At 46.0% G+C, this 24,389-nt stretch overlaps 1 protein-coding gene across 2 annotated transcripts in view; it reads left to right on the top strand.

The window, feature by feature from the left end:
- ZNF541 (zinc finger protein 541) overlaps positions 1-20,087 on the top strand; it is a 35,573-nt gene extending 15,486 nt beyond the window's left edge. Inside the window, exons 6-17 of one of the 2 annotated variants that reach the window (XM_032228365.1) lie at positions 800-959; positions 3,627-3,770; positions 6,566-6,899; positions 8,459-8,522; positions 10,041-10,183; positions 10,679-10,782; positions 11,548-11,623; positions 13,016-13,104; positions 14,045-14,185; positions 16,375-16,556; positions 18,311-18,495; positions 19,665-20,087. In XM_032228365.1, the coding sequence (XP_032084256.1) occupies positions 800-959; positions 3,627-3,770; positions 6,566-6,899; positions 8,459-8,522; positions 10,041-10,183; positions 10,679-10,782; positions 11,548-11,623; positions 13,016-13,104; positions 14,045-14,185; positions 16,375-16,556; positions 18,311-18,470 (1,597 nt within the window). In that variant the 3' untranslated portion in view covers positions 18,471-18,495; positions 19,665-20,087. Of the gene's footprint in view, positions 1-799; positions 960-3,626; positions 3,771-6,565; positions 6,900-8,458; positions 8,523-10,040; positions 10,184-10,678; positions 10,783-11,547; positions 11,624-13,015; positions 13,105-14,044; positions 14,186-16,374; positions 16,557-18,310 lie in introns of both variants that reach the window. The other variant, XM_032228364.1, reaches the window with a different exon arrangement.
- Positions 20,088-24,389: the final 4,302 nt, after the last annotated feature.

Raw genomic sequence — 24,389 nt, 5'->3', positions numbered from 1 at the left:
GAACCTGTAGCGGAAATTTTGAGTAGTTTGGAGAACCGGTAGCAGAAAGTTTGAGTAGTTGGGAGAACCAATAGCAGAAATTTTGAGTAGTTGGGAGAATCAATAGCAGAAATTTTGAGTAGTTGGGAGAACCGGTAGCAGAAATTTTGAGTAGTTGGGAGAACCGGTAGCAGAAATTTTGAGTAGTTGGGAGAATCAATAGCAGAAATTTTGAGTAGTTGGGAGAACCGGTAGCAGAAATTTTGAGTAGTTGGGAGAACCGGTAGCAGAAATTTTGAGTAGTTGGGAGAACCGGTAGCAGAAATTTTGAGTAGTTGGGAGAACCGGTAGCAGAAATTTTGAGTAGTTGGGAGAACCGGTAGCAGAAATTTTGAGTAGTTGGGAGCACCGGCAAATGCCACCTCTGGCTGGCCCCAGATTGGGGAGGGAATGGGGATTATGCAGTATCCTTCCCCTGCCACGCCTACCAAACCACACCACGCCCACAAAGCCCCACCAATTCAACTGAATTGAATTTAACCCCGGAGGAATGGCTCTGCATGTCACTTCCGGCACACGTGCCAGATTCACCATCACGGATCTATGATCTCCCAGTGAGATTCCTTCCCCAATTCATGGTTCGGTGGCCAATGATCCATCGAAACATTTCCCCCCTCCCCCACTCCTCCCAGGCTGGCTTCAAAGGGTCTCTGAAGTGCAAGAACATAAGTTAAGGTTGTCGTAAGGTTGGAGTCGTCTAAACCACACTTTTTCCTAACGCTCCGTTTCTCCCCTTGCTTACTTCGATTGTTGCCAACAGTAGTAAGTCTGAGGCAGATCCTGGAGACAGGAGTGAGAAAGGGAACAGCTTTCGCTGTGCAACCTGCAATCAGCTGTTTTATACCGAAAGGGGCCTGAGCAGTCACTTGTGTTTCTGTGGTGAGCAGTGGCAGTCTCCGTCAGGGAAGGAAAGACAGCAGGTAAAGGGAATCTCACCTGGGTAAATCAATGTTCCTTATCACCGATGCTGAAGGAGCCCATCAAAAGAAGGAGGCCGGCCGGATAGTCAACCTCAATTTTCTTTTTAATCGGACTTAGTTTAGATTCTGGTCTCTGCAGGGTCCTTGGTGCTCTCTGAACGTGGCGGTTTTTGCTGCAGACATTTCATAACCCAGCTAGGGAATGTCATCAGTGCTAGAAGGGAGCAGGGTTTGCTCTCTGTTTATAAACAACCACTCCCTTCTAACACTGATGATGTTCCCTAGCTGGGTAATGAAACATCTTCAAGAAAACAATCAAGCTCAGAGAGCATCAAGGACTGCACACTCCTCCTCCTTCGCCATCTTCTTCGTCTTCCTCCTCCTTCCTGCAAACTCCGCTTCCCTCTAGCACTGATGATGTTCCCTAGTTGGGTCATGAAACATCTGCCAGAAAACCACCAAGCTCAGAGAGCACCGAGGACCCCAGAGGAGGAGGAGTCATCTTCTTTTTCTTCTTCTCCTTCTCCTCCTCCTCCTCCCCCTCCTCCTCAACTACTCCCTTCTAGCAGTGATGACATTCCCTAGTTGGGTAATGAAACATCTGCAAGAAAACCACCAAGCTGAGAGAGCACCAAGGACCCCAGAGGAGGAGTCTCCTCCTCCTCCCCCTCCCCCTTCCCCTCCCCCTTCCTCCTCAACTACTCCCTTCTAGCACTGATGACATTCCCTAGTTGGGTCATGAAACATCTGCAAGAAAACCACCAAGCTCAGAGAGCACCGAGGACCCCAGAGGATGAGTCTCCTCCTCCTCCTCCTCCTCCTCCTCCTCCTCCTCCTCCTCCTCCCCCCCTCCCCCTTCCCCTCCCCCTTCCCCTCCCCCTCCTCCTTCCTCCTCAACTACTCCCTTCTAGCACTGATGACATTCCCTAGTTGGGTCATGAAACATCTGCAAGAAAACCACCAAGCTCAGAGAGCACCAACAATCGCACAATCTTCCTCCTGTTTCCCACAAACCCCACTCTTTACTAACACTGATGATGTTACCTAGTTGGGTGCATGAAACGTATGCAAGGAACCCCCCCCACCAAGCTCAGAGAGCACTAAGGATCCCACAGAGTTCAACCCTGGGCTACAAATATTCCTTTATATTGCTAGTCTGCTCAATGCACTCCTTACGAGATCTTTGCTAAGATTCCCAGAAGAAGTCTGCGTACTTCGCTTCTTATTTCTGAGCACAGCTGGTTTTTTAAAACTCAAGATATTGCCAGGATGTATTGAGGGAGATAAAATGTCATCTTTTCACATGCTAAGGGAGATAGGAGGCTTTCATCGTCTTCCCAAACAGTTGTACTGTAAGAACTTATTTACTATTTAGCTGTTTTGTTTTTTACCGGCAAAAGCTCCAGGCAGCTAATAATCCACGTAGAAAAAAAAACACAACCCACCGCATTAAAAAGGGAGGGTGAACTTGCCAATGGGGATATGAAGCTATTTTAAAGAAGATAATTGCACTCATGCGTGTGAAATGCTTTGAATGTTGAGAAATCGCTACACAAAATGCTAAGAATTATTAATCCACAATTCAGTCTTTTTGACTATTTATTTGAACTTATCCCAGCATGGTTATTATTACTTCGGGTAGGCTTCCGGGAAGGTCTGACTAGATTGAATAAAATGACATTTAACGGCCAGTTAAATCTATCTAGGATTGCAGTTCTAACAGCTTTGAAAGGGGGAATGTTTAGAATAGAATAACAGAGTTGGAAGGGACCTTGGAGGTCTTCTAGTCCAACCCCCTGCCTAGACAGGGAACCCTTATACCACTGTGAACGATTCGATTTGTTATTTCATTAGATATTTCTTTCCCGGGTGGCGTGATGGCCTAGTGGTCAACCCTGTCGCCTTTCACACAGAAGGTTGAGAATTCAACCCTAGGTAGTGGCAGAGTGTTCCTCTCTCAGGGCACAAAGAGAAAATATCTGCTGTGAACTCCATGTTAGGCATCAGGAAGGGCAACTGGCCAGTAAATTCTCAGCTCCATTCAGTCACCTCGATTCTACCCTGAATGAAGACATTATCGGGTTGTAAAAAACAAAAACAAAATATTTCTATCCACTTGCTTTTTAAATCTTAAATATTTATTTCCAGATTAAGTTTAGAATACGGAATCTGGGACAAAAGAACAGGTAGTTCTCAATTTACGAGCTGTCATTTAGCGGCCGTTCAAAGTTATGACGGAAGTTCCCCCGAAAGGTACTTCCAACCCAAAGCCCCTCCCCGCTGTTACGGGATCGTGTTTCAGGCATTTTACGACCATTTGCGGCCTCCCACAGTCACGGGTTCACAATTTACAACTTTTTGGCTGGAAACCGGCATCTACTTCCAATTTTGGGGGCAAAAATTCCCCGTGACAAACAATGGTTTTGCTTAACTGCTTGTGGGGTCACTTAATGTCCACTGCAATAAAGGTCATAAAATTGGGTCAGTCGTGTGATGACCGGCATTTGGGACCATCATGACTTATGACCGTTAATGGGCAGGCTTCATTACGGTCGTTAAGACGAGAACTTGCTTGCAGTTTGAAAGAACAAATTGGCATTTGTGTTACCACTCGCAACTTGTCTTGTTGCCAGAATAGATATTTCTTTTTATATTTCCTTTTTAAAGGCCTATGAGGCAGAGAAGTGGCCCTTCCAGGTGGCAGCGGACCGAGCGGTTCCTCCCGAAGCGAAAAGGTTTTCAGAAGATGGAGCGGTCGCGCCTATCGTAATGCCCGTCTCGGTACCCATAATGGCTGCCAATCAACAGCAAGTGGGTGCTGATTTGCAGTACAAATTTTAAATGACAAATAAAACGGACTGCTTTTAAGCAGGGGTGAAATCCACTTACTTCTGCTGCTGGTTTGGTAGCAACGCGAGCGCACGCTTCGCTCGCCTGCACCATCTCTGCGCATACGCAGAGCGGGCCTACCAAGGTAAGCGAACGAGGCGGGGGGGGGGGGAAATCCGCTGTGCCACGTGATTTAGATTTGCTAGAAAGTAGGAAACCATGCTTTTTAGCTAATATAAATCGCGGGTCACAGATGATTATTGGAAAATTATTTTTACCACCGGTTTGCGTGAACCCGTCCGAACCTGTAGCATTTCACCCTTGCTTTTAAGTTCCGTTTAATTCATGGACCTTTACATGTCGTGCAGCAGTATATGTCAAGCCCCTCCCTGTGCAGAATTGGCCGTTTTGAAAAATAAGAAATTCACCTGTTTTTTTTTAACAGCACTTGGACTTGTATACTGCTTCATAGGGCTCTGCAGCCCTCTCTAAGCGCTTTTAAAAAGTCAGCCTATTTTCCCACAACAATCGGGCTCCTCATTTTACCCACACCTCGGGTAAGGATGGAAGGCTGAGTCAACCTTGAGCCTGGTGAGATTCGAAGTTCAAGGCAGCCAGCAGAATTAGCCTGCAGTAGCAATAGCAATAGCAATAGCAGTTAGACTTATATACCGCTTCATAGGGCTTCCAGCCCTCTCTAAGCGGTTTACAGAGTCAGCAAATCGCCCCCAACAACAATCCGGGTCCTCATTTCACCCACCTCGGAAGGATGGAAGGCTGAGTCAACCTTGAGCCGGTGAGATTTGAACCGCTGAACTGCAGATAACAGTCAGCTGAAGTGGCCTGCAGTACTGCACCCTAACAACTGCGCCACCTCGGCTCTAACCACTCTAACCACTGTGTCACCACCGGTCGTGGAACCGGTAGTAAAACCGGCAGCAACCCACCCGATTATGGGGGTCGTTAAGTGAAAACAATTAGTGTGTGAAATTACAAATTTGTACGTTTTAAGGGCTTTTATCAATTTTATAAACTTTTATCAATGCTACGTGAGAAAGTGGCGTCCTAAGTCAGTGGTGGGGAAAGGTGGCCCCTTTATGACTTAATGGCAGTGTTTCTCAACCTTGGCAACTTTAAGTCCTGTGGACTTCAACTCCCAGAATCCCCCAGCCAGCCCAGCTGGCTGGCTGGGGGATTCTGGGAGTTGAAGTCCACAGGACTTAAAGTCGCTAAGGTTGAGAAACACTGACTTATGGACCTCAGCTCCCCAGAATTCTCATAGCTGGCTCAGGGAATTCTGGGAGTTGAAGTCCACAAGTCATAAAGGGACCCTAGTTTCCCCCCCCGCCCCCGCCCAGTTCAACATTTATAGATAGAAAATCTGTAGCTGGAAGGGCAGCATAGTGATGTCATAATCCCATCGCCAACGGAGTTTGCATTTTCAGTTTCTCTTCGGGATTGCAGCTTTCAACCACCTTTAAAGTACTTTTTTAAAAATGAAAACAAGAGCGTAGCAGTAATTTTTTTGGTTTTTGGGGGGATATTGATTTCCCCTCCCCTCCCCTTTAATGGTTATTCAGTGTCGAGTTTCTGAAATCCTCTGGGCATGGGGCAGACGGTGGAGATTCCTGACTTTCTGAATGTCTCTTGATAGCCTCCCATTCCTAGGATTCCCTGGGGGAGATAACATTTAATATGGTATCAAACCTGATATATTTGGTACTGTGGGTAAATCTTGATTGTTATTACCGTTGGTTGGGCTAATGTCCGTAAAATCTTTGGTTATCAGGATTGGTTGGGGCGGGGAGAGAAAACCAAGTCTGATGGTTTGGATATGTTCCCGAAAGAAACATAATCTGCCAGTTTGGTCTAACGGTGAAGGCACCAAGCTAGAAAGCAGGGGATTGCGAGTTCAAGTCCCGCTTTAGGCATGAAAGCCAGCTGGGTAGCTTTGGGCCAATCATCAGGAGACAGTGGCTTCTAGTCCCGCCTTAGGATGTACATGAAACCCGGCTGGGTTAATTAGGGGCCACTCTCTCTCAGCCCAACCCACCTCACAGGGTTGTTGTTAGGGAAAAGAGGTGGAGGACAGTGTGTTGAATATGTTCACCGCTTTATTTGTAAAAACAATACAGGCTGGAGATACAAATAAAATAATTTCAAGAGACGTCGTAAAAGTTGAGGCAGATTTATTTTCTGTTATTCCAAAGAGCAGCCATGGTAAGGGAAATGATTTTAACTAAACATAGGAGAAACGTCTTAGAGGGGGGCGTAGTGACCTCATCATGGAGCTCTTACCTCAACAATCAGGAGGCTGTGAGATCGATCCTAGGTAGCAGCAGATATTTCTCTCTCTGGGCACAGAGAGAAAATGCCTGCTGTGAACTCCGTGTAGGTGTCAGGAAGGGCATTCGGCCAGTAAATGCTCAGCTCCACTCAAGTCACCCCTGACTCCACTCTGATGCAAGAGATTACGGGGTCATTAAAAAAGAGGGGGGGGGAAATAGAAGGAGGTTCTTAAGTCAAAGCTCGTTGATAGCGTCAGAGACAACTTGGGTAGAGTGGATTCTAGAGAAACCAAGCTGAGGTTGGACTAGATCCTATAATTGCAGGATCCCTGCAGTGGGATTCTAGGTGGTCTTTAATACCTGGAATAGTTGGGGCAAAGATGCAGTATTCCTTTTAAGGATACACAACGGTGGAGGCCACCTTAATTTTTTTTCCTTTCCCAGTCCATCAATATCTAAAAGTCTTTGGCTCCGTTTCTTTTGGATCAGGTGAACGAGAAGGAAAGCCAGGATGATAAAGATCTCCAGGAAGGCATGCCCCCCAAGAAGAAGAAGAAGCGAGCTCACCCCAAATCCCTGCTCATCCCACCTCCTTCCCCTGCTGGGAACGAGATTCAGCCCGGGACCGGAGGATGCTACCAGAGTAACCTTCGCTCACCTGTCTTCCTCATGGACCATTTTCTTCAAGGCTTAATGCAGTGCTCTCCCTACACGCCACCCCCGATGCTCAGCCCCATCCGGGAGGGCTCCGGCCTCTACTTCAACACCCTCTGCTCTACTACTACAAATCCCACTCCGGTCTCCATGTACACCTCCGTTTTAGGTAATTACCCAGCCCTCCTCCTCCTCCTCTGGGAGGTTTGTATAAAGCTGCCCAGTGTAAAATTAATCCACTATTTGTATCTTCTCCTCTCCCCTCCCTCCCTCCCTCCCTCCCTCCTTCCTTCCTTCCTTCGTCTGTCTTTCTCTCTCCTTTGTTCCCTCCCTTTTACCTCTTTCTTTCTTTCTTTCTTTCTCCTCCCTTCCCTCCCTTCAACCTTCCTTCCTTCCTTCCTTCCTTCATCTGTCTCTCTCTCCTTCCTTCCCTCCCTTTTACTTCTTTCTTTCTTTCTTTCTTTCTTTCTTTCTTCTTTTTCTTTCTCCTCCCTTCCCTCCCTTCAACATCTTCCTTCCTTCCTTCCTTCCTTCCTTCCTGTCTCTCTCTCTCTCTCCTTCGTTCCCTCCCTTTTACCTCTTTCTTTCTTTCTTTCTCCTCCCTTCCCTCCCTTCAACCTTCCTTCCTTCCTTCCTTCCTCTGTCTCTCTCTCCTTCCTTCCCTCCCTTTTACTTCTTCTTTCTTTTTGTCTTTCTTTCTTCTTTTTCTTTCTTTCTTTCTTTCTTTCTTTTCTTCTTTGTATTTCTTTCTCCTCCATTCCCTCCCTTCAAACATCTTCCTTCCTTCATCCTTCCTTCTTCCTGTCTCTTCTCTCTCTCCTTCTTTCCCTCACTTTTACTCTTTCTTTATTTCTTTCTTTTTTCTCCCCTTACTCCTTCAAATCTTCTTATCCTGTCTTCCCTTGTCCTTGTCTGGTCTGTCTCTCCTTTGGCCCTCCCTTTTACTCTTCTTCTTTATCTCCATTCCCTCCCTTCAACATCTTCATTCCGTTCCTCCTTCTCTTCATCTTCCTTCCTCCTTCCTTCCTTCCTTCCTTCCTTCCTTCGTGTGTCTTTCTCTCCTTCGTTCCCTCCCTTTTACCTCTTCTTTCTTCTTTCTTTCTTTCTTTCTTTCTTTCTTTCTTTCTTTCTTTCTCCTCCCTTCCCTCCCTTCAACATCTTATTTCCTTCCTTCGTCTGTCTGTCTCTCTCTCTCTCTCCTTTGTTCCCTCCCTTTTACCTCTTCTTTCTTTCTTTCTTTTTTTCTTTCTTTCTTTCTTTCTCCTCCCCTCCCTTCAACAGCTTGCTTCCTTCCTTCCTTCCTTCCTTCCTTCCTTCCTTCCTTCCTTCCTTCCTTCCTTCCTATTTCCTCTTCCTGCTTCCAATCACCCTCCCCCTCCAAAAAAGAGTATAGTTCTGTCTTTATTTATCATAGTTATTGATAAAGAGTTACCCTGTGGTAAGATGAGCAGCCGATGAATTTTATTTTAAAAAATAAACCATTGAAAATGGTCTATCCTCACCGAGCAGCTGCATTGTTATCTCTATTTTTGCCCTTTGGGGGTTTAAAAAAAAAGTTGCGTTTTTTGGGGGGGAAAAGGTTTTTGATTGATCCCGTTAAAGAGCAGTGAAAAATAGAAGAAGCCACTAGCTATCCTTGGTCCTGCTGCTGAGATTGCAGTTGACAATGATAAAGAGAAGAGAAAGATTTCATAAACTTTGTTTCTAACTTGTGCCTTTTATTTTCAGATGGGATGGATGGAGCCCTTTTATTCTCCCTTGTGAAAGATACGACCAAAATTAACATAGAACCGTAAGTGGCATCAGTGGGTGCAATAACACCTCATGTTCTCTCTCTTTTAGTGACGTGTCGCCTAGCAAGCACAATATTTTGACTGCTGTAACTATTCTTCCATTTTCTTTCTTCCGTGTGTTCAAATCTTCTCTTGGCTATTTAATTTATACACATGTTTTTATTATTTTATAGCCTCCGAAGGTGATTTGCAAAAACAAAGGACAAACTTGATGACACAATTGAAAAGAAAGACAATCAGCTGTGCTTTTTTTAAAAAAAAAAAACCTTTTAAAGCATTTTTGCTACCTGTTCACCTGAACTGGTAGTAAAAAAAATGCTTTAAAAAGTTCCAACAATCAGCTGTGCAACAATCAGCTGTGCTGGAACTTTTTTTAGCATTTTTTTTTTACTACCTACGGCGCCTGATTGTCCGTGAGGTTCCCGCTTTGTTGCAGGGGCCGTTTTGTGTGAAGCCCAGCTGCTTTTGCATTGTGGGTGAGTCAGCGGTGCAGGTTTTGTGTTATTTTTGTGTCAAGTGGGATAGTTTGTTTTTTGAGCTCTCTGTGAGGTTCCCACTTTGTTGCAGGGGCCGTTTTGTGTGAAGTCCAGCTGCTTTTTGCATTGTGGGTGAATCAGTTGTGCCGCCACGCCGCCTGGTCACATGACCATCAGGCCACGCCCCACACGGTCACATGACCACCAAGCCACACCCACAGAACTGGTAGGGGAAACTTTTTGATTTTCGCCACTGGTTGCACTGTCTTCCATCTTTTGATCAAGCACTGGTGGATACTAAATCAGATATTAAACAACAGCAGTAAAATTGTTTCTAAATCCAGCAAACTGAAGAGGTGCCTATTTTCCCCAGTTCACCGACAAAAGGGCGAACGACAAAACAGCGCCCGACTAAACTGCGTCGCTGACGTCATCAACAGGGCGACAACAGCGCAGAGACAGAAGCGCGCTGTAAAAGTAACCCTAAACCTAACCCTAACCCTAACCCTAATGCTAAACCTAACCCTAAACCTAACCCTAACCATAAACCTAACCCTAAACCTAACCCTAAACCTAACCCTAACCCTAAACGTAACCCTAAACTAACCCTTAACCTAACCCTAAACCTAACCCTAAACCTAACCCTAACCCTAAACCTAACCCTAAACCTAACCCTAAACCTAACCCTTACCTTAAATTAAATCGGCTTTCTTTCGACGCGCTATTGTAAAGCGCCCTTCTTTCTCCACGCTGGCTGTTGTCGCCGCGTTGATGACGTCAGTGACGCGGTTTAGTCGGGCGCGATTTTGACATTCGCCCTTTTGTCGGGTCACGTTTTCCCCCCCTCACCTGCTAAGGGTTCCTTAGAGTTTAGGTCAGTTTCAGGAAACAGAGCTGGAGAAATCCTCCCTTCTAAGCCTGCTCTTTATACAAGCATCCCCTTTTTTCCTTCTTTTTTTCTTTTCAACAGTTACCTCCTCGTTCATGCTTTTTTTTTTTTTTTAAAGAAAGAAATGACGCTGTTCTGCATCTCTGTTTCAGGCACATTAACATTGGAAGCCGATTCCAGGCCAATATACCCGATCTCCAAGACAGATCAACTCTGGAGGACTACGAGCACCCAGCCTCACTGGTCTGGAAGCCCTGGGGCGACATCGTCACCAACAAGGAGACCCAGAAGAGAGGTGCGGGGGCAGGTTTCCCTCCTCTTTGAGGCTCTTCCCGCCCCACCTGCACGACTTCTCCAGGGAGTCCTCGACTTACGACCCAGGATTTCCATTGCTAAGTTGTCACATGAGCTCGGCCCCATTTTACAACCTTTCTTGCCGCAGTTGTTAAGCGATTCACTACAACCGTTAAGTTAGCAAACACGGTTGTTAAGTGAATCTGCTTGATCAGAAGGTCGCAAAAAGGGGGAGGGGGTGTCACTTGACCCCGGGACACTACAACCGTCATAAACATGAGTCAGATGCCAAGCGTGTGGGTTTTGATGACGTGACGGCAGGGAATGCGGCAAGCGTGGGAAAACAGTCGCAACTCACTGTTTTCGGTGGCTGTTGTAACTTTGAAGGGTCACCAAGCCCACTGTTGTAAGCCGAGGACTGCCGGTGCACCGTGTAGTTGCAGTTCCTGCTGAGCAGAACTTAACAAATCCTTTTTTGAAACGAATTCTCTTGCAGTGGCAGATCTGCTCAAGTTGGCCTGCTCCAGCGCGATGCCAGGCGGAGGGACCAATTTAGAACTAGCCATACATTGTCTGCACGAAGCCCAAGGAAACATTTTGGTAAGATGCTGCAGTGGGATATCCAGGTGGACTGGAAAGAAAGTGGGGGGGGAGAGAAGAGCTACTGTATTTTTCAGAGTATAAGATGCACCTTTTTCCCCTCAAAAAAGGCTGGAAATCTGGGTGCGTCTTATACACTGAATGCAGCATTTTTGGCCTCCCCAAACCCTTCCCTCTTCACCAAAATGGCCGTGCAGAGCCTTATGGAGGCTTTCAGAGAGCTCCTGGAGGCTGGGGAGGGCAGAGAAAAGAAAAGAAAGAGAAAATAAGATGGTGTCACAACAGATGCTTGGGATGGTAAACAATACAACCCAAACTGTACTCTATAATCTCTTAAATGGAGTAATAATAGTATAAGATTGGCAAAGAAAAAGAATAACCATGTGAATGTATACCTGGAATTGTATGTAAGAGAATAAACGATAGTAAGAATATATAGCACATTATAGATAAACAATATTTGGTTATAACCAGCTAAGTATAAATAAATATAGAATTATACATAAAAATGGATAACGAATAAAGAGACCATGAATGTAAGATAGAAAGGTATAGAAGGGAAAACGCTAACTGCAAAGAAACCGATTCGGATCTGCTGTATGATATACGATGGAACTTCTTGTTCCTATGTTGTCTTAAGTCATGTCTTTGTTCTTGTTGATGTGTTTATGTGTGTAAAATAAAAACTTAAAAAAAAAGAAGATTTCCCCGACTCTTTCTACTTTTACAAGAGTTAACCATTGTCTTCTCTGAAACCAATTCTAGGAAGCACTGGAGATGATGTTACTCCAAGGGCCACAGAAGCCTCCTGCCCATCCTCTGGCTAACTACCACTACTCAGGTAAAAGAAGACCACCTCCGTTGGTCAGGATACACAGCCACGGGGTTCAGATAGTCAAATCCAGCCGCGGGAGCCGTGGGGTTGTGCAGTCAGCCAGAACACAACAGTTGTGGTTGATCGGCTTGTGGTGATTATGTGTGTGCGGGGAGTTTCTGAGCTTCTTTGTTCTGTTGACCCAAACTAGGTAACGTCATCAGTGCTAGTAGCAGTAGCGGTAGATATTTAAATTTTGCAGCTGGAGCAGTGAGGTTGTGCAGTGAGCCCGTCTCTGTTTTCTTCTAGGATGTCAACTTTTTTTGGGATAGAGGGGGTTGCACCCTTTGGAAATCTTTTAAGTTCCTTGCCCTTTCACCATCATTTTTCATTTGATGGGAGGAAGGAATGCAGTTCTTTGCCTTCCGCAAAGCCCTTAAAACCTGGCTGTTCCGACAGGCCTGGGGCTAAAGAGCTGTTGCCCGCGTCTCGAATGGTATGACTGTTGTGTGTTTTTAAATTATGTATTGTTATGTTCTGTCTTTTATTTTCTGTCTGTACCCCACTTCCCTGATTTGAATTGTGAGCCGCCCTGAGTCCCCTTCGGGGGAAAAGGGTAGCATATAAATATAATAAATTCAATTCAATTCAATTAAAAACGGGAAAAGAAAAATGGAAACTTACAGTTTGGGCATTCATTGTAAAGTCAGTGATATTTGGCAAGTAAGTCCTTGGAAGGAAAAAAGCTTCAAGGTTTTAAAAATTAGGAGTTAGGCAGTAATAAAAAGGGATGACAGTGTCGGCTGGCGGGCCCCCGGAGGAGAGCCTTCTCTGTGGCTGCTCCGACCCTGTGGAACCAGCTACCCCCAGAGGTCCGGACCTTACCCACTCTCATGGCCTTCAGGAAAGCCGTTAAAACCTGGCTGTTCCGGCAGGCCTGGGGCTGTTGACCTTAGTGTTAAGGTCCAGCCCCGATTAGAACGTGTGTGTGTTGTGTATTTTAAACTATTTTTTTACTTATTTTGTTTTTCTTTTTTTCTTCTTTCATTGTAAGCCACCCGGAGTCCCCCGGGATTGGGCGGCCTATAAATTTAATAAATGAAATAAATGAAACTGTTAATTTAAATTTAAATTTTGTGGATAATTGGACCTTCTGTCCACTACCGTGATGGGAAATAACGTCTAATGTTGTGTTTCCTTTACTGGGAAATGTGCATTGGTTTGTTCACCTGTGTGGCTGCTAAATGTTAATTAATAAAGCGAAAGAGGCTCTTGAGTTTTTCAGAGGTATCAATGAACTCGCTAAGTGAGAAGGTTTTCCCCAGGAGACAGAAATAAGCCAAAGGGAGGCAGCAAAGAGGTTAATTTTGCTAAAGCAGATTGCTTCTATTGCTAATTGGTTTCTTGTTGGTGTTCCAGGTTCACATCTGTGGACGCCTGCTGAGAAGCAGTTGTTCAAGAAATCGTTCGCCTTGCACAAAAAGGACTTCTACCTCATACAAAAGAAGGTGAGCCTTTCCACCAAAGGGGCGCTTTCATTTCCTCTTTTCCCCTGGGAAAAGAAGGGTCATATAAAATGGAGCAAAATTCATTTAGCAACGGTCTCGCTTAACAGTGGAAATTTTGGGCTCGTACATTGAGGACTTTGTGTACCTGAATCTTAAATCTGATCTCACACCTTTCTGAAGGCAAGAAGGTGTGCAGAGTAAGGCAGCATCTCCACCGTGATTATTGAGTTGTTTAAAAGGATTCCTATTGTGGCCTGACAGCGGCCAGAGTCAGACAGTGAGGAGGTTGGGGAGAGACACGGGCCAGTCCTGGAGGCTGGGGAAGGCTCGGGCGAGGGCTCTGTGTCGGAGGCAGAGAGGGGGCCGAGGCCATCTGGCAGTGATCAGGTGCCTGTGGAGGTAGACAGCAGTGAGGCAGAGGAACAGCTGGAGCCTGTTCCCAGTGTGCACATGCGCAGAGCTGCCAGAAGAAAAGAACAGCTCAGAAATCAGGGTCGACTTGGGAGGAAAGCCACAGGTGGACGTTGAATGGCCCCTCCCATAGGGAATAAAAGAGGAGCGAAAGGGGAGGGTTTTTTTTGCAGGAAACAATTCATTTGCTCGGTCATTAGATTCGTTTCAGGAGTGTGAAGATCTGTCCGTGAATCTCAGAGACTCTGTGCCAAAGTCTTTCCTTGCACCGCACCTCATTTGGAAAAAAAAAAAAAAATTACATGGCAGATTTCCAAGTTAGATAAGGTCTGTAGTCCTAAATATTCCTTTGAAAGACTGTTTGCCAGGCCTTTGCTGAATGGGAATGACACACATTCGTTTAATAAAAGGGGTTTTGCTGGGACCAGGAATCTGCCTCCTGCTTTTTTGGGGAAGCCCAGATCAGAACGGTTCCTTCCGTTTTGCCCATATTGAAATGATTTTTTTTCTTTCCTCCTCCTTCAACAAGATACAAACTAAGACCGTTTCTCAGTGTGTCGAATACTACTACAGCTGGAAAAAAATACTCAAATTTGACTGCACCCGAGCGCAGGTGGGAGAAAAGAGACCCAGGACCGAGCAGGATGAGACGGAATTGGATGAAGAAAAGGTAGAGCAAGATTGAAACGTTGGTTGGGAACGACAGCTGAGATTTAGGAGATGGATATTTTTTAAAGCTACATCCCCCCCTCCGCCCCTTTACACCATATCCGCCGGTTACTTTAGAAAATGCAGAATTCACGCAGCTAATTTTCAGGGTCCTGCAGGAGATTTCCCTGATCCGATTCTGATTTGCCTTTCGTGAAGCTGTCGGAATAAATATTTGTTCTGTAAAAACCCGTGGCATTTTTTCCGTGTTTGCATTTTGCAATCTAGAAAGTGGTTCTTTCCACGCCGTGTTGCAGCTTGTTGATTTTTTTCAGGTTAAAAGTTGTTGCAACTCCTTTATGGCTCCATGGGCTTCTCATAAACCGTTAAGGATGGGACTGCCTCGTGAATTAGAAGCGGCTGTACTGTACCCATTTGGGGACTGCACTTGGCACTTTTCCAAAATGGCTGGCGAATTGATTTTATTTTAATCCTTAAAATAAAACCGGAGGCTTTCAGGGATCCAACCCTTGTCCTAGAACCCTACTCCAAACATAAACAAAATTGGAAAATTGGAAGGAGCCCAAAGAAAGAGCAACCGAGAGGATTAGGGGACTGGAGGCTGAAACATTGGAAGAACGGTTGCTGGAACTGGGTATGTCTAGTCCAGTGTTTCTCAACCTTGACAACTTGAAGTCCTGTGTTGAGAAACACTGGTCTAGTCTTATGAAAAGAAAGACTAAGATTGACATGATAGCAGCCTTCCAATATCTCAGGGGTTGCCTCAAAGAAGAGGGAGTCAAGCTATTCTCCAAAGCACCTGAGGGTAGAACAAGAAGCAATGGGTGGAAACTAATCTAGGAGAGAAGCAACTTAGAACTGAGGAGAAATTTCCTGACAGTTAGAACAATTAATCAGTGGAACAGAAGTTGCCTCCAGAACTTGTGGCTGCTCCAACACTGGAAGTTTTCAAGAAGATGTTGGATAGCCATTTGTCTTAAACCGTGTAGGGTTTCCTGCCTAGGCAGGGGGTTGGACTAGAAGACCTCCAAGGTCCTCTCCAACTCTGTTATTCTATTCTATTTTATTCTATGGAAGGAAGGAAGGAAGGAAGGAAGGAAGGAAGGAAGGAAGGAAGGAAGGAAGGAAGGAAGGAAGGAGTAAGGGAGGGAGGGATTCTCCAAAGCATCTGAGAGTAGAAGAAGAAGCAATGGGTGGAAACTAATCAAAGAGAGAAGCAACTTAGAACTGAGGATGAATTTCCTGACAGTTAGAACAATCAATCAGTGGAACAGAAGTTGCCTCCAGAACTTGTGGCTGCTCCAACACTGGAAGTTTTCAAGAAGATGTTGGATAGCCATTTGTCTTAAACCGTGTAGGGTTTCCTGCCTAGGCAAGGGGTTGGACTAGAAGACCTCCAAGGTCCTCTCCAACTCTGTTATTCTATGCCATTCCATTCTATTCTTATTCTATTCTAATTGCAGGCTCAGCCAAGGTCCATAAGTTAAAGTACTGTACATAATGATGGCGGGTGCAGTCCTCATTTCGGTTTTTCACATGGCTTTTTAGGGTTCATTGCAGTGGTGGGATTCAGCCGGTTCGCACCTATTTGAGAGAACCGGTTGGCAACTTTCTAAGTAGTTCAGAGAACCGATTGTTGGAAGAAATCTCCTTTTGCTTTTTTCCACTTTCCAGGGCTAATCCTGTAAGGAAGGCAGGAAGGAAACATTCTGGTGTTGTTTCTAGCCTCATCTTTATTTTACCCTGCTTACAGAAACTGTCTCTCTGGTTAACCCTCGTTACATTGTCACAGCTAAGGCGAAGCGCCCATCAACGTGAGTGACCTTGAGTTGGCCACGCCCACCCAGTCACATGACCACCGAGCCCCACCTACCCAATTGGTCATTATAGGGCAGAGAACCGGTTCTTAAATTATTCGAATCCCACCACTGGTTCATTGTATTGATGTACTGCAGAGATCTTCAAACTTGGCAACTTTCAAGACTTGTGGACTTCAACGCCTAGAATTCTCCAGCAAGCTATGGGAGTTGAAGTCCACTAGTCTTAAAGGTTGGGGAACCTCTGATTTCTACGTACCGACTGACTAGTTTGCAGCGATGGCGCTTTTCACGGCTCAAGTAGCAGCTTTTGTCATTGGGGAAACGTGCGAATTGTAATCAAACCAACATGTGGATGTTCCGTGACTTTCAGATGGTTTGCAGCCCCAAGAAGCGGCACTGCCACCTGCCTGAACAGGAGAATAAGCCGAAATCGAGGAATTACAAAAAGGCAGCGCCTGGTGCCTTCAGTCCAGCTGGCGGCCAGAAGGACAGCCTAGATGCCCCGAGAAGCACAGGCGGCCAGGGGGTCTTCCCTTGTAAGGAGTGTGCCAGGTAGTACGGCCGTTTATTTGTTCTCTTTTGACATTTCGCGGTTGTGTTCGGTGACAATGCTTAAATCTCCGGAGGAGTTCCCCGCTTCCATGTTTTACCTGTTAGGCTCATTTGCTGTGGCCTCTCAGAAAGCTTTTGCTTTCCTCTGATGGCTGTTGGTCCACGCGCATCAGAAAAAGCTGGAGCAAAGAGAGAGCCTGTTTTGTTTTATATTCTTTTATTTTTATTTTCATTCATTCATTCATTCATTCATTCATTCATTCATTCATTCATTCCGGTAGTGCAGTGGCCTAAACGTGGAGCTCTCTCCTCACAATCAGGAGCCTGTGGGTTCGCTCCTAGGTAGAGGCAGATATTTCTCTCTCTGGGCACATTGAAAATATATCTGTTGAATGTAACTCCGCATTGGCGACAGGGAAGGGCATCGGGCCAGTAAATAGCTCCATTCAGTTGCCCAGACTCCATCCTGCAAGGGATGATTCATTCATTCATTCATTCATTCATTCATTCATTCATTCATTCTACAGCCTCCCATCTTTGTCAATGACTTTGGGCGGCTTATCATTTAAAAAAAACACACATTACATTTGGAATGCTGAAAACATTTTAAAGCAATAAAGATATCCAAAATAAATATAAAAGCAGCCAAGACAATTGGCCAGTTAACCAAACATTGGGGAAACTTAGCAGGTTCAGCATCTCAAACTCCAGAACGCAGCCAGGTTTTTGGGACCTTAAAAAAAAAAGGGCTTAACAGGGTTGGAGCCACTCTCAATTTCTGAAGGGAGGATGTTCCATGGAGAACCCTTCGTCTTGTCCCCGACATTCTGTGGCCGACGGGATCTGCAGCATGGCCCTTCCTCTCGATCTAGTTGGATGAGCAGAGGGTCTTGGGCAAAGATGACCCCTCAGGCACCACCGTCCCAAAGCCATGCGAGGCTTTAAAAAGTAACCACCAGCACCTTCAATTGCACCCCGAAACACACCGGTAACCAATGCAGCTCATGTAGAAGTGGTGTTACGTGTGTTGTGTATCTGGCACCGTTTACTAGTGTTTGCTTACACTGGCTGATAATAATTGCTTCTCTGTGTTTGTGTGTGGGAGGGGGGGAGGGAGAGGGAGGGAAAGAGGGAGGAAGGAAGGAGGGAGAGAGATAGGGAAGGAGAGAGAAAGGGAGAGGGAAGGAGGAAGGGAGGGAAAGAGGGGGGAAGGGAGAGAGGGAAGGAGGGAGAGAGATAGGGAAGGAGAGAGAAAGGGAGAGGGAAGGAGGAAGGGAGGGAGAGGGAGGAAGTGAGAGAGGGAAGAAGAAAGAGGGAAGGAGGGAGAGAAGGATGGAGAGAGAAAGGGAGATGGTAGGAGGAAGGGAGGGAGAGGTAGGGAAAGAGGAAGGGAGAGGGAAGGAAGGAAGGAGAGATAAGGACAGAGAGAGAAAGGGAGAGGGTAGGAGGAAGGGAGGGAAAGAGGGAGGAAGGGTAGAAAGGGGAGGGAAGGAGAGATAAGGACGGGGAGAGAAAGGGAGAGGGTAGGAGGGAGGGAAAGAGGGAGGAAGGGTAGAAAGGGAAGGAGAAAGAGGGAGGGAGGGAGAGATAGGAAAGGGGAGGAAGGGAGAGAGAAGGACGGAGAGAGGGAAGGAGGAAGGTAGAAGGAAGGAGATAGAAAGGGAGAGTGGGAAGGAGGGAGGGAGAGAGAAGGAGGGAGAAAGAAAGGGAGAGGACTGTACAACTGAAGAGTCCTGCCTCTGGTCTACCTCCAGGGTGTTTGACAAGATAAAAAGTCGGAACGCCCACATGAAGCGCCATCGACTCCAGGAACAAATGGAACCAATGATAAAAATTAAGTGGCCCATAAAGCACTTGAAAAACGAACCCAAGAAGGAAGAGAAAAGCTTGGACATGAATTTCCTCCAGTGGTAAAACTGGGAATGGAGCAGTTTCGGGGGTAAGAATGCTGTTAAAACTACCGGATACCAGGGGAGGGGGAGGGGGAAGAAGAAAAAAATCAGGTTTCTTGTAAAAATTATGTTTTAACACTCCCACAATAGATAAAGACGAGTTTTGACGTACCTGGGTTTGAGTTAGCAAGGGAGAGGCCAGCTTAACATCTGCAAAGTTCATTCATCCCTCTACTATCGTACTGAAGGCCAGGAGTTGGCATCCTGGATGGCACAGGGGTCCCCTTAAGAATTTTAAGAACCCCACCCTCCTCCATCCTTCATTACAAGTAGCTAAGTTCAGCGTACGGTTTGACGCGATCATGTCTTCAGCTTCTGCGTTCAACTCTAGGACAGAGGTCTTCAAACTCGGCGGCTTTTAAGACTTGCGGATTTTAACTCCCAGAACCCCACTGGGAGCTGAAGTCCACAGGTCTTAAAAGTTGCCAAGTTTGGGGACCCCCCCTGCTCTAAGACAAGCTGACAAAGGGGAAGACTCGTAAAATTTACAAGAAATAAGGGGAAAATGAAGATCGTCGAACTACTGTTGATTCCAGCAGTTCGTCGCGTATATTTTAACCCAGAGAGACTCCCCTATCATCTCTGTTCCAAGAAGCATTCGCCGTATTTGTTGCAATAGAAACAAAAAGAGAATTAACAGCATCTTACAGATCAACTTAACGATTGTCAGCTTTAATCCTTTGTATTAAAGGTATTTTGGGTGGGTGGGTGGGGGGGAAGTTTCTGTGCCAGTACAGATTAAATTTCTTTTAAAAACTCAACGTTCTATCGCATCGGGACGATATTCCTATTCCACCCTATGTGACTTCACGAATTAAGACTGCATTAAATTTGAGATACAAAGACGTAGAAGTATGTTTATTAAGCGTGTGCAAGATCTCCTGATCGGGCGTGTTTTAAGAATTGTTTTCTGGGACGTAATCCTCCGAACTAGACAGGTTTTTATGGGGGCTCCGTACAAAACGGGCTGATTCAGAGGACTAACTTCCAGATTTGAAGGTATAACCTTAACAGGTAATTTTAAGAGTTGATTTAAACTTGCAAATCACATCCTCTGCCTGGCGTATTTTGTTGCATATCTTGTTCAGTTCAAATGTTATGATACTCTAATTCTCTCTTTCTCTCTCTCTCTCCCCCCCCCTCCATCCCTCCCCAGTGTCTTGTAGAGTTCTGTTAATATTACTATTTTGATTTTGGAGGACGATAAAGTAGACCGATCAGTGAGAAATTGCCATTGTATTTCGTATCTTTTTTCTGTGACGGATATTGTACATCTGCTTTTTGATTCACTCTATAGTGCCAAAGTGATCTGTTCTTGTTATTTTGTATGCCCTCAGCGTTGGTTATTAAATTGGGTTTTGCAACCAAAACACTTGCCACGGCTTTCTGGATTTATTCTTTGGTTAGCTAGCTCCGATCCAAATGGTCGGAAATCCAGAGAGAATGGGGGTCTCTGTTGTTGCGTGTAGATCAGAATCCTACCAGGTAGACCAGACCAGGAAACAAAAAGTCTGGAGCAGGTGTGTCAAATTCAATTTATATTGAGGGATGCATCAGGGCTGTGGTTGACCTCGGGGGGCCCGGGGGGGGGGGCATGGCAACTGTGTGGGCGTGGCCAGCTTGATGCCACTCACTGGGCATGGGCAAACTGGGTGGGCGTGGCCAGCTTGACGCCACTTACTGGGCATGGACAACTGGGAGGGCACGGCCAGCTTGACGCCACTCACTGGGCATGGACAACTGGGTGGGCGTGGCCAGCTTGACGCCACTCACTGGACATGGATAACTGGGTGGGCATGGCCAGCTTGACGCCACTCACTGGGCATGGACAACTGGATGGGCGTGGCCAGCTTGATGCCACTCACTGGCCATGGACAATTGGGTGGGCATGGCCAGCTTGACGCCACTCACGGCATGGACAATGGTGGGCATGGCCAGCTTGATGCCACTCACTGGGCATAGACAACTGAGTGGGCATGGCCAGCTTGACGCCACTCACTGGGCATGGACAATTGGGTGGGCATGGCCAGCTTGACGCCACTCACGGCATGGACAACGGTGGGCATGGCCAGCTTGACGCCACTCACTGGGCATGGACAACTGGGTGGGCGTGGCCAGCTTGATGCCACTCCCCAAACTGCTGCCATGTTTCCTCTTTGCACTGGGTAGACCAGGCTGGCCCCATGTTTCCTCTTCACATTGGGTAGACTGGACTGAAGTGACACAGCCGTCCCCTTACATTCTCCTGGATGGCCCCATGGGCCGGATCCAACCACAGTGCCGTTGTAACTCTCAACAGTTACTAAATGAACTGTTGTAAGTCGAGGACTACCTGTATTTTGCTAGGCTTCTTCGCGTACCTAGTCAATATAATTTTACATAAGGCTCAGCACTGCCCAGTAACAACACTAGACAGACAAACGGAATTATTTTCTTTATTTTATCCACTGAATCTATTCACCTCGGTGAATAGACTGGGTGCTTATCTCATTAACCTCCTCTTGGTTTATTGCACAATGATTTTGCATAAGTGACAAGCCCATATAGGGAAGAGGAAAAAAAGTATGGAACATCATCCTAAATTAAATTTTGTTAATCCTGGTTAAGGGAATGTGGTTTACAGTGGTATCTTGGCACTCATCGTTAATTCTTTCTGGGGGGCATAATGAGTACCCAAAATGGTGACTACTAAACAATTTTTTCCCCATAAGGAATAATGTACCCTGTTTTCCCCAAAATAAGACCCACCCCCAGAAAATAAGCCCAATCAGGCTTTTGAGCCCATGTGTTAATAAGCCCTTCCCAAAAAATATTGCAGCACAGCAGCAGCAGCCGTGAGGTGACCATGCTCGCCACCTCCTGCACCTCAAAAATAATAAGACCTCCCCCCCCCCCAAAAATAAGGCCAAGCGCTTATTTCGGGGGTCAAAAGAACGTAAGACCCTCTCTTATTTTCGGGGAAACACGGTAGTGAGCCAAAAAGGCAGCCCATACCAACAGGTTCTAACTTGTGCATCAAATACTAAACAAAACAATGAGTAGCAGGGACAAAATTTCCCCATCAAAATACGTCAAGTACCAAATTCAAAACAGTTTCAAAACAGTCGAGTATTGAAGCTCCACTGTATAACAAATTTCTTCTGACTGGCCTTTATTCTGACTTCATCCATTAATGGAGCCCAACAAGGATTACAGATACATCTTCAATCAATGGACGAGTAAATTGGATACGAAGGGCATTCAGAACTTGACTCTTCCTAATCTATTGCTGTTTACCTCCCTTTCCATCGGGGTCCTGCCGTACTTTGAGTTACACGCCTGAGAGCAGGACTTTTTTTTTTTAAAAAAAAGAAAATCGGCTGCTGTTGTGTTTAGAGCCCAGGTGGCGCAGTGGTTAAATGCAGCACTGCAGGTTACTTCAGCTGACTGCAGTTCAGCAGTTCGGCTGTTCAAATCCCACTAGGCTCAGGGTTGACTCAGCCTTCCATCCTTCCGAGGTGGGTAAAATGAGGACCCGGATTGTTGTTGGGGGCGATATGCTGACTCTGTAAACCGCTTAGAGAGGGCTGAAAGCCCTATGAAGCGGTATATAAGTCTAACTGCTATTGCTATTTACATTCTCTTCAGAGCCATAAAACTCATTTCAAACACGTTTGCTCCCCGCCGTAGGCTTTCTTACATTATGGCCGGCTTCCTGCATTCACTTTTGCAATCGCTGTGGACAGCCTCGAGGGCATCTGGCAGATCCTGAAACTAGAGTTAATCATCTACACTCATTGTAGATGAGTCACGTTAGGGTTGCCACGCTTTTAAAATAGTGTGCGACGTGGGCCTAATTGATAGGGCAGAGCTGTGGAAATGAGCTAGGGTATGACTGCAGGCAAACACAGTGGGCTTTCCTAGTGTTGTGGCCTGCCAGCAACCAGTGGAGCTGGCAGCAGATTCGGACAGTGAGGAGGTTGGGGAGGAACAGGGGCCAGTCCTGGAGTCTTGGGAAGGCTCTGTGTCGGAGGCAGAGTGGGGGCCAGGGCCGTCTGACAGTTATCAGCTGCCTTCAGAGGCAGGGAACAGTGAGGCAGAAGAACAGCTGGAGCCTGTTCCCAGTGTGCGCATGAGCAGAGCTGCCAGACGAAGGGAACAGCTAAAGAGCAGGGGTGGACTTGGGAGTAAGGCCAACAGGTGGACGATGAATGGTCCCTTCCCAAAGGAAATAAAAGGGGATCAAAAGGGGAGTGGAGTTTGCAGGAGACAATTAGTTCAATTAATTAGTTCGTGACTCCTTGCCGAGTTTTGCGGATATCGTCCTGGCAGCTCTCCAAGCCAGATAAGGTCTGTGACCGTAAATCCTCCCTTGAAAGGCTTTGCTGGATGTGAATGAGCCGAATTCACAGTCAATTAATAAAAGGGACAGGGAGTTTGCTTCAGGCTCTTGGGAAGCCTCAGTCAGAACACTTAGCTTTGCGTCTTATTACTTGCTAAATAGGATTAAAATAGAATAAATAAGCACCATGAGTTTTCTCTCTATGAACCTTTCAAAGCGAGAGGCCATTATTATGACTTGAAATATAGCCAGCGCATGTCCTATGGATGGCAACAAAACCCAGGTTCCTCCAAGGCAGTCTAGTTAAAATGAAACACTTTGAAAAGCAGGCATATATCCTGGCATTTTATAAATTATGGTTATTTTTCAGGCACTAATTGTAACTGGTTGTTGCACATCTTCATCTATTGGTTTCCATGAGTTTGCTTTCCTTTCCTCCTGCGCTCCTATAAAGCTACTCACAAACTTGAACATTGGGCACTATCTAACAAAATGAAATTCAATGGTGAAAAGAGTCAGGTTCTACATTTAGGCAAGAAAACCGAAATGCACAGGTACAGTATAGGTGGTACTTTGCTCAATAGTAGTAACTGTGAGAGGGATCTTGGAGTCCTAGTGGGCAACCACTTAAATAGGAGCCAGCCGTGGGCAGCAGCTGTCAAAAAAGCCAACACAGTTCTAGGCTGCATCAACAGAGGGAGAGAATCAAGATCACGTGAAGGGTTAATACCACTTTATAAGGCCTTGGGAAGGCCACACTTGGAATCCTGTGTTCAGTTTTGCTCGCCACGATGTAGAAAAGATGTGGAGACTTTAGAAAGAGTGCAGAGAAGAGCAACAAAGAGGATTAGGGGACCGGAGGCTACAACATATGAAGAACGGTTGCAGGAACTGGGTATGTCTATTTTAATGAAAAGAAGGACTAGGGGAGACATGATAGCAGTCTTCCAATATCTCAGAGGTTGCCACAAAGTAGAGGGAATCAAACTATTTTCCAAGGCACCTGAGGGCAGAACAAGAAGCAATGGGTGGAAACTAATCAAGGAGAGAAGCAGCTTAGAAGTAAGGAGGAATTTCCTGACAGTTAGAACAATCAATCAGTGGAACAGAAGTTGCTTCCAGAAGTTGTGAATGCCCCAACACTGGAAGTCTTTAAGAAGATGTTGGATAGCCATCTGTCTGGAACAGTATAGGGTTTCCTGCCTAGGCAGGGGGTTGGACTAGAAGACCTCCAAGGTCCCTTCCAACTCTGCTATTGCATTGTATTGCTCTTGCTTCTTAATTCAGTTAGGGCTGTGTTTGAGCTGTTCACATCCTACCGAGCAGTGGTGGGATTCAAGCGAATCCTAGCATTTGTTAAGTTAGCAACACGGCCGTTAAGGGAATCTGGATTCCCCACCTACTTTGCTTGTTGAAAGGCCGCAAATGCGGATCACGTGACCCTGGGACCTTGCGACGGTCGTAAACATCAACCACTTGCCGAGTGTCTGGGTATTGTTCAGGTGACCCATGGGGGATGCTGCAACGGTCGTTAAGTGTGAAAAACTCACTTTTTTCAGT

This window comes from Thamnophis elegans, chromosome 12 (assembly GCF_009769535.1).
Source record: "Thamnophis elegans isolate rThaEle1 chromosome 12, rThaEle1.pri, whole genome shotgun sequence".
NCBI lineage: Eukaryota > Metazoa > Chordata > Lepidosauria > Squamata > Colubridae > Thamnophis > Thamnophis elegans.
Note: the sequence above shows the minus strand (reverse complement) of the source record. Positions and strands in the feature narration are given on the sequence as shown.